The 9,080-nt window shown below is 69.6% G+C and overlaps 5 protein-coding genes across 5 annotated transcripts; 2 read left to right on the forward strand and 3 right to left on the reverse strand.

Moving 5' to 3' along the window:
* Window positions 1-579: 579 nt before the first annotated feature.
* MICPUCDRAFT_56869 (uncharacterized protein) lies at window positions 580-1,236 on the reverse strand (the record flags this gene model as incomplete). Its single annotated transcript, XM_003057511.1, has 1 exon — window positions 580-1,236. One exon carries the CDS (start codon window positions 1,234-1,236, stop codon window positions 580-582), a length of 657 nt encoding a protein of 218 aa, XP_003057557.1.
* A 212-nt stretch (window positions 1,237-1,448) lies between these two features.
* On the forward strand, window positions 1,449-2,114 carry MICPUCDRAFT_15444 (uncharacterized protein; the record flags this gene model as incomplete). Its single annotated transcript, XM_003057035.1, has 1 exon — window positions 1,449-2,114. A coding segment is annotated over one exon (666 nt), but the record flags the coding sequence as incomplete, so codon positions are not given.
* Window positions 2,115-2,884: 770 nt separating this feature from the next.
* MICPUCDRAFT_56871 (uncharacterized protein) lies at window positions 2,885-3,742 on the reverse strand (the record flags this gene model as incomplete). Its single annotated transcript, XM_003057512.1, has 1 exon — window positions 2,885-3,742. One exon carries the CDS (start codon window positions 3,740-3,742, stop codon window positions 2,885-2,887), a length of 858 nt encoding a protein of 285 aa, XP_003057558.1.
* A 47-nt stretch (window positions 3,743-3,789) lies between these two features.
* MICPUCDRAFT_56872 (uncharacterized protein) lies at window positions 3,790-5,387 on the reverse strand (the record flags this gene model as incomplete). The annotated part of the gene is made up of 1 exon (XM_003057513.1): window positions 3,790-5,387. One exon carries the CDS (start codon window positions 5,385-5,387, stop codon window positions 3,900-3,902), a length of 1,488 nt encoding a protein of 495 aa, XP_003057559.1. The 3' UTR covers window positions 3,790-3,899.
* A 729-nt stretch (window positions 5,388-6,116) lies between these two features.
* On the forward strand, window positions 6,117-9,080 carry MICPUCDRAFT_46904 (uncharacterized protein; the record flags this gene model as incomplete). Its single annotated transcript, XM_003057036.1, has 1 exon — window positions 6,117-9,080. One exon carries the CDS (start codon window positions 6,117-6,119, stop codon window positions 8,901-8,903), a length of 2,787 nt encoding a protein of 928 aa, XP_003057082.1. The 3' UTR covers window positions 8,904-9,080.

Genomic DNA, 9,080 nt, shown 5'->3' on the forward strand with positions numbered 1-9,080 from the left:
CGGAGTCCGCGGCGTCGAGCGCGAGCCGGAGCATCGAGGAGCTTCGCTCGGAACTTCGCAGCGGGCTCGCGGCGATGGGCGCGGGCGGCGGTTCAGGCGGCGGCGCGAGGGGCGGCGGCGTCGTCCTCGCGTCCGGCGGCGGCGGCGGCGGCGGCGGCGGCGGCGGCGGCGTCGAGCTCGACAAGCTCGAGAAGTCCGTCGGCGACCTCGCGACGCAAGTCGGCAGCATCACGCGCATCCTCTCTCAGATGTCCGAGGCCCAGAGGATGTTCCAAGAGCGCTCGCAGCGCTCCATTCTCGGCCATCTCGAGCAGGCGCAGGCGCGGATGGCGGACCAAGTCGCCAAGGCGGTCAACGGCGGCGCGCCGAGAGTCGCCGCGCGCCGCGCGACGCCGCTGACGTCGTTCGCGCAGAGCGAACTCCCGCCGGGGTCCGCGGAGAGGGATGTCGCGCGGCCGACGCTGACGCGTCGGCCGTTGCGCGGGTCCCCGCCCCCGCCGCCCCCGGATGATACCTTATGATAAATATATAACACATAACGTATTATAGTACTGTACCTAACGCATCGTCGATCGATCGTCATCGCGCGGCGACCGTCGCGGGCGCGCGCAGCGCCGCCCGCAGCGCCTCCGCGCGTTCCTCCGTCAGCCCCACGTCGTGCGTCGTCTTCACGAATCGAGCGCTCCACGCGTGTCCCTCCTCCGGGACGACCTGCTTGTCGTCCACGATCGCGAACCGCGGCCACGCGCTCTCGTCCTCGCCGAACCGCGTCACGAGGTACGCGCGCACCTCCTCGATTCGGCTCGAGCTGACGTTCGCGTCGTGCTCGACGCTGTCCATGAGGTGCGGTTCGCCCGGCGTGCGTCCGACGACGCGTTCGCCCTGCGCGCCCATGCGACCGAGCGCGTACGCGACGTAGTCCTCGAAGCACCGCCAGTACGTGCTCAGGACGACCTCCGCGTTCGTGTCCGCGAGGACGTCGCGGAGGCGGTTCACCTTGTCCTGCTCGAGGTTGATCTGCGGCGCCGTCGCGGTGCGGTTGAGAACGCCGTCGAGGTCGAGAAACAGGATGGGCGTCGTCTCGGCGCCGGAGGAGGCGGACGACGACGACGACGCGCGCATGCGGACGACGCGCGACGTTCGCGACGACGACGACGACGCGCGAGCGCGGACGCGGGAGGAGGACGCGGAGCGGACGACCGCGACGCACGGGGGTCGAGACGCGGTCGCGACCATCACGCGTGCGGCGCGAACTGCGCGACTTGAGGTGCCGAAAGTGCCAGCTGTGTGTTGAAACGCGAAAGGACGTTTCGATCCCGCGTCGGAGGACCATCGCGGGGCGCCACACCACCTCGCGCGATCGCTCAACACCCCGCGCCGCGCGTCCGCGTCCGCGTCCGCGCGCCGCCTTCCCCCTCGCCCGCCCCGGTGGTGCGATGGCGCACGCGATGGTGTGGCCAGTCCTGTACGCGTACTTTGGAATCTTCGGCGCGGTGCTCTTCCTCCTCCTCTTCGGCGAGGCGGAGATGTTCGAGGGCACGATCGTGGAGAGGGCGCACTACTACATGACCGAGGGCTGCTGCCTGTGCGGGAGCTTCGTCGCGAGGAGGGCGCTCGGGGAAGCGCGCGGGGTGCGGCTCGCGTCCGCGTGCGACGAGTGGCTGTGCAACCGCCCAAACCCCGCGATGCAGCTCGTCTACCTCGCGCTCGTCATGGGCGGGTACGCGGCGTACTGGACCAGCGTGTACGACCTCGTCGGGACGTTCGATAAGCTCTCGATACCGATCCTGATGTTTACGAGCATCTCGACGTGGCTCGTCGTGTGCTGGTCCGACCCGGGGACGATCACCGCGGAGAACTACGAGGCGATGGCGGCCGCGTACCCGCACGACGAGACGCTGTTTCATCCGATCGTGTGCAAGACGCTAGGGGTGGTGGCGCCCGCGCGGTCCAAGTACTGCCGGGTCACGAAACGACGCATCGCGCGGTTCGACCACTTCTGCGGGTGGATGAACAACTCGATCGGGGAGAATAACTTGCGGTATTTCGTGAGCTTCCTCGCGATACACGTCGTCATGTGCGCGTACGCGGGAACGGTGGCGTTGTCGTGCGTGAGAAATGAAATCTCGAGAAGAGGCCTGTGGGACGTCGGGTTCGAAGGGAAGGACGGGACGCCGACGAAGCTCACCGAGGACTACGCGCTGTTCGCGCGGTTCGCGCTGTGGCACTTCGCGCCCATTCTCGGCCTCGCCGCGTTCCTGTACATCCTCGTGATCGCGCTGGGCGCGTTCCTGGGGTACCACCTGTGGATGATAAGCAAAGGCATGACGACGAACGAGACGTTCAAGTGGCAGTCGTACAAGAGGGCGCTGAAGCATCTCGCGATGGAGCGCGCGGCGGAGGGCGGCGGAGACGGCGGCGGCGGCGGCGGCGGCGACGACGACGACGACGACGCGGTGAAGGACGCGATGAACGCGATGGAAGACGAGGACGTCGGCTGCGCGCCCGCGGTCGGCGGCGGCGGCGGCGGCGGCGGCGCGAGCGACGGCGGCGGCGGGTTCGCGTCTCGCATACCCGGCGCGCGGTACCTAGGGTTCGCGAGGAAGAAGAAGAACAACAACAAGAGCTTCATGATGCCGCCGGTGGTGAACAAGTACGACAAGGGGTTCAGGACGAACCTCCACGAGGTGTTCTTTCCGTTGTCGGTCGCGGCGCAGAGGCGGATAGACGAAGAGAAACTCGCGGCGAAGAAGAAGAAGTGACGACGCTATACGATTAGACGTCGTCGAGCTGTTGTACCCTACGTTCGCGTTATCTATCAAGTTATCACACGATTTAAGAAAAGAATTCGTCTACGAGGCGGTTCGCGTCGCCGTCGATCGCCTCACAGCGACGACCGCGGGGACCCATCCCGCGCCTCCCGCGCCGCCGCCGCTCTCGCCGCCAAAAAATTCCGCGCCGTCGCCAACGCGTCGCGTTCCAACCTCGGCACGACGTGCCCTCGCTCGTGCGTCACGATCACCGGGTCCGCGAATTCGCTCGCGAGACGCTCGCTCAGCGCGGGGGGCATCACCCGGTCCGCGGCGCCGATCACGTGCATCGTTGGGATGGACGCGTGGCGCGGCGAGTCCTTCGCCTCGGCGTACGTCGCGGCGGCTTCGGAGGTCCTCGCGAGCATCCCGGAGAGAAGGATCGCGAAGACGGGCGGCGCCTCCGCCGAAACCGCCGCGAACGGCCCTCGCCCGTCCACCGCGCCGATCGCGGCGAGCAGGCCCGCGAACGTCGCGCCCTGGGAGAACCCGACGACGCCGTCGAACGGCCCGTCCTCGCGCGCGACGCGCTCGACGAAAGCCACGCTCGCGTCGTCGCCGACGTAGCGCAGCGAACCGTCTCGGTCGTCCCGGCTCGCGTCCCACCACTCGTAGTACGGCCCCTCGAACGCGCGCGCGACGTCGCGCGGGATCTCGCCGGACGCGGGGTGCGGCGCGTCGACGCACACGAACTCGCACTGGTCGCCGAGCCCGGTGCCGTCGTCGTTCGTCCACCCGGCCACCGCGAGCTGCTTCGCGAAGATGGACGCGGACGTTCGCCACGAGTGCAGCGCGAGCACGCGCAGCTTCCCGCCGCCGCCGCTCATGACGGCGACGTCGCGCGGAGGAGGAGGAGGACGCGACGGCGACGCCGCGCGCGCGGACGCGCCGACGCCCCTCGCGGACGACGCGACCGCCGCCGCGCGATCCATCGAGTGGAGTCGTCGTCGGGCGTTTTCGACGACTCGACTCCTGCTGTGCTCGCTTGGGTCGTCTCCATTTTTCATCTCTTGGCGGCGGACTCTCCGCCGCCCGCTAACGTGGTACAGTATCATCATCATGCATCGACGAAGCGCGTCCGTCCGACCGTCACGGCGACTTCTTCCCCGCGCTCTTCGCGAGGCCCTCCTCCGCCTCCTTCGCCGTCTCGTCGTCCCCCGCCTCTCTCGCCTTCGCCGCGGCTCTCTCGTACGCCTCCGCGACGTCCTTCTCCTCCCCTTCCTCGCCAACGCTCGCGAGCCGCCGCGCGTGACCCACCTGCAGCCAGAGCTTCCCGAGCTCGCGAGCGACGTCGCGCGCGTCGCCCATCCCGTTCGCGATCGACAGCGCGGCGTCGAGGTGCGCGTCCGCGCGAGGGCGATCCCTCGTCACCGCGCGCGCGGCGTACAAGTTGGCGTGCGCTCGGCACCTCCGAGCGCGCGCGTCCCCGAGCGGCCGATACGGTAACGGCGGCGTCGAAGGCGTTTTCGCGTCATCGTCGTTATCCTGTTTCTCGCCCTCGCCGCCCTCGCCGCGATCGCCGCCCTCCTTATCCTTATCCTTCTGCTTCTCCTCGGACACGTCCACCCTCCGCAGCGCGTCCTCCGCGTTGGCGCGTTCGCCCTCGTCCAGCGCCCGAAGCTCGTCGGTCCACGCGTCGATCGCCCCCCGCGGCTTCCTCGCCCGCATCATCGCGCGGCCTATCCGGCTCATCGCGCCCGCGCGCATGCCGTGATCGCGCGTCTTCTCCGCCGCGTCCGCGGCGGACGTCAGCAGCGGCGTCGCCGCGGCGTCGTCGCCGACGTCGTCGAGAAGGCACCCGGCGAGGTACAGCGCCGCGCCCTGCTCTCTCGCGTCAACGCCGGCGTCCTGCGCCGCCTCCATGAGCGCTTTCAGCTCCACGCGCATCTGCGTCTCGTCGCCCATCGCCTTGCAGATCTCCGCGGCGATCGAGTGCGGCTTCATCGCGTTCTTCCCGCCCTCTCGACGCGCTTGCATCAACGCGGGGTTAAGCCCGTCGCGCGCGTCTTTCGGCTTGTTCAATCTCAGGTAGCACCGCGCGACGAGGCACGACAGCGAGTCGAGGAGCTCGCGCTCGTCGTGCGCGGACGCGACCGCGACGCCGTCGTCCAGGTGCTCGATCGCGTCTTCGTACTCCCCGAGTTTCATGAGGCGGTCCACCTCGGGGAGGATCGCGGTGCGCACTCGCACGAGCTCGTCCGCCTTGACCTGCTCAGGCTTAGATTGCGGCGTCGTCGTCTGCGGCGGCGGCGGTCGAGGCGGCGGACGCGTCTTCGCCGCCTCCTCCCTCGCGCGAAGCTTCTCGATCTCCGCCTTCTCCGCCTCCGCCTTCGCGCTCAGCGGCGCGGGGACGCACGTCTTCAGGTGCTCCTTCCACACCTCTCGCTGGCACGTCGCGTTGCAAAAGTACACCGCCTTGCATCGCGAGCAGCGCCTCAGCGATTCGTACGACGCCGCGCAGTTCAAGCACTTCTTCGGCGGTTTCGGGACGAACCCGCGCGGGAGCTCGTCCACGGAAGGGGGCGCGTCGCCCGCCCCGGGCGCGGGCGCGGGGCCGCCGCCGCCGTCGCCGCTCATCGAAAATGACGGAAGACCGACGAAACGAAAGTCGGCTCATCAGCCAGGTTCATCAGCCGCGCGCGCGGCGAACAGAATCGCGATCGACGCACGAAGAGTCGTTCCTTTGGGCATTTTTTCATGACTAATTGCTCACTGGCGGATCTGCGTTGCCGATCTCTCTGTCACGCGTTTTCGCACGCGTTTTGGCTTCGGCTTCGAAGCCCCCCCGGCGCGCCTTATCGCGCCACTCCACCGCCCGCGCTGCCGCACGCTCTTGATCCGCCCGGGGGCCCGCGACGAAACGCGTCGCGCGCTTTCGCGGCGATCGGAGCGAACAGCGCGTCGTCGCACGGAGCCTTCTTCGCGACCGCGCGACCGGCGCGCCCGCAGATCCCCAGACCGTGAGTCAGCAGCAGCGGCTTCTTGAAATGCCCTCGTCCGGGGCGTCCGCGGAAGCGCGCTAGCGTCAAGAGACGCGCGTATAGCACACGGAGCGAGGTAAAGAACCCGCGCCGTCCGCTGCCGGTACCCTCACGTAAAAAAGGGGACGACAGCGAGAGATATCACATAGGATCACACGACGTCAACGGCGAAGCAACGCGAACGCGGCCGCCGCTGACGACGAGCGAAGAAAGATCGTCCGTCACCAAGAACGAGGTCTTCTTCAACAGAAAATTACAGGTTAAGAAAAACCGCAGCCGCCACTTCTAAAAGAGAAGACAAGAAGCCGACGAACGAACCGCGAGCATGGGCGTCGACGTCGCCGCCTCCCCGGCGACGATCGCGACGACCCTGGAGGCCACCGCGCCGAACGTCGAAGCGCTCGCGCTCGCCGCCGGGCTCGTCCCGGGCGACGCGGCGACAATCGCGCGCGCCGAGGAGATATCCTCCGCGGACGTCGCCGCGCTCTTCGCGGCGCCGCCGTCGGATCTGAGCGCGGAGGCGAAAGGGCCGGACCCAATCGTGGGGACGGTCGCCGCGGACCTCGACGGCGTCGATGACGGCGCCCCCCCCGGGGGGGGCGCCGCCGCCGCCGAGGTTGTCGCGATCGCCGCCGACGACGCGCCGCCGGCGCCGACGCTGGCGCCGGCCGCCCCCGCCGCCGCCGCCGCCGCCGCGGGCGGTATCGCCGCGCCCTCCTCCGCGCCGGCGCCGATCGCGGGGGCGACGCCGTTCTCGGCGTCGTCCTCTTCGGCGCCCAGCGCCGCCGCCGCCGCGCTCGACGCGGCGGCGGACGCGCCGCCCGCGCCGATACCGGACACGTGGGAGCCGCACCCGATGGACCCGCTGCGATTCGTAAAGTACGAGATTCGACAGCTCCTGCTCGCGCGCGGGTCTCTATCGATCGCGCAGCTTCCGGAGGAGTACCTCAAGTGCTACCGCAAGCCGCTGACGACCGCGCTCAAGGTTCTGGATTCGCAGTACACCCCGGAGAGCGCGCGCAGCGGCAAACCCGGCGGCCGCGCTCGGAAGTCCACGCTCGGCGCGTTTCTGCGAGAGCACCTCATGGACGTCATCGAAGTTCGACAGAGGCCGCACGGGCAGCACGTCATCGTCGCCGCGGGCGGGCCTCTGTCCACCGGGCAGCACGTCGACGGCTTCGGCGGCGCGATGCGCGCGCCCGGCGTCGGGGGGTTTTCATCCGGCGGCGGCGGCGGCGGCGGCGGCGCGGGGGCGTACGCCGCGTCGCCCAACGCCACGCAGACCACCGAGGCGAGCATCCGCGCGCTGATTCTGCAGCACGAAGAGCAACAGCGGCGGCAGCAAGAGGCGCACCTCGCGCAGCTGCGGCTGATTTTCGAGAACGCGAGCGGCGGTAACGCCCTGGGCGGCGGCAACGCGAGCGTCGCCGCCGCCGCCGCCGCCGTCGGCGGCGACGCGGGCGCGACGCTTCTGAACGACACCGGCCCGCTGATCAACTTCGCGCCCGTGCGCGACGCGCTGCGAAGCGCGTCGCTGCTTCCCGGAATGTCAAACAACGTCAACGTCGCCGCCGCGATGAACGTCGGCGGCGGCGGCGGCGGCGCGACGTCGTCGGCGACGCGCGCGCGGTTCGATTTCGACCCGCCGCCGAACGCGGACGCGAACGCGAACGGTTGGCACAGCAGCGTGTCCCCCGTCCCCGCCGCGAACCTCCTCGCGATGAACCACCCCACCGCGCGCGCGAACACCATCGCGGCGGCGGCCATCGGCGCGCTCCGCGGCGCGGCGCTACTCAACCCCACCGTGAACGACATCCCCGCGGAGAACCGCATCTACGTCACCTGGCGCGTGCCCTCCTCGGAACCGGCGCTGCGGGTCGAGGACCTGTGGACGTACTTCAGCCGGTTCGGAAGGATCGCGTTCTGCAACCCGCGGCCGCTTCGGCAGTCGCACGCGACGAACGTCCTGCGAAGGAACTCGTCGCTGTCGGGCGCGGGGTACGCGTTTCTCGGGTTTTCCCCGCCGAACGGCGCGGAGGCGGTGTCGAGGGTGCTCGCGAGCCCGACGCACGCGCTCCGCGCCGCGGAGTTGCGCGTGAAGCCGTGGCGCGACCGCGAGCTCAAGCCCGGCGAGGTCGCGAGCGGCGCGTTCGGGGACGGCACGTTCGGCGCGGGCGGCGCGCACTCGGGGGATTTCTACTTCCCCCACCCGGACGACTCCGGGACGCCCGTGCTCGCGACGTCGTCCGTCGCGGCCCCCGAGCTACCGCAGCCGCAGTCGCAGCCGCACGGCGGCGACCCTCATCAAGGGAACCCCTCACAACACAGCGCGCGCGTTCAACGCGGCGGCTTCGACGCCGCCCCGCTGAACGCCGCGTCGTCGGGTTCCGCAGCGTTTAACGCCCTCGCCCCGGCGTACACCGCCGCGGCGACGCACCATCACCACCAACGACAGCAGCAACGTCAACAACAACTTCAAGGTCATCAGCGAGGTCATCATCAGCAGCGAGGTCTTCAACATCAGCAAGGTCATCACGGGTGGGACCGCCGTCGCGGACGCGACGACGCGCGACAACGCGCGACGTCGTCGCACGACGAGTACGGGTTCGTCCACGCCGGGTCGTTCGACGCGGCGTACGACGAGACCGCGCTGTTCGGCGAGGGGTTCTTCAACGACGACGCCGCGTCGGCGTCGACGCGTCACCGTTACCACCACCACCACCACTCGCCGGGCGGGTCCTCCAGGTTCGAAGACGACGCGCTCGGGTTCGTCTCCGGGGAGCTCGGCGGCGCGTCGCCGGACGCTGCCTCGAGCTTCGGGTCCGGGTCGTCGAACCTGTGGGCGTCGTCCGCGGCGTTCGCCGTCGGCGGCGGCTCGACCGCGTCCGCGTCCGCGACGGCGACGGCGACGGCGACGGCGAGTTTCACCCCGATCGATCGCCGGAGCTCGCTCGACAGCGCGTACTCCGTGCCGATGAAGCCGTCGTCGTCTTGGTCCGACGCGGGGAGCAGCGTGTGGTCGCAGCAGCAGCAGCCTGAGCACGTCGACAAGGTGGAGGACGACGTCTACGGCGACTGGGCCCGCGAGAGCCGGCTGTGGGGATACAAGTGAACGACGACGCGACGGATTTTTTTGATGAACCGAAAAGAGACGACGACGACGACGACGGCGACGACGACGACGATTGCACTCACTGGAGTCCCTCCGCCCGAGCGTCCGCTGGCGGACCCGAGGAAGGGGGGGGGCTCTCTATGTTGTTTTTGTAACACGACACGCGCGACTCGTTGA

This window comes from Micromonas pusilla, assembly GCF_000151265.4.
Source record: "Micromonas pusilla CCMP1545 genomic scaffold MICPUCscaffold_3, whole genome shotgun sequence".
NCBI classification, from domain to species: Eukaryota; Viridiplantae; Chlorophyta; class Mamiellophyceae; order Mamiellales; family Mamiellaceae; genus Micromonas; species Micromonas pusilla.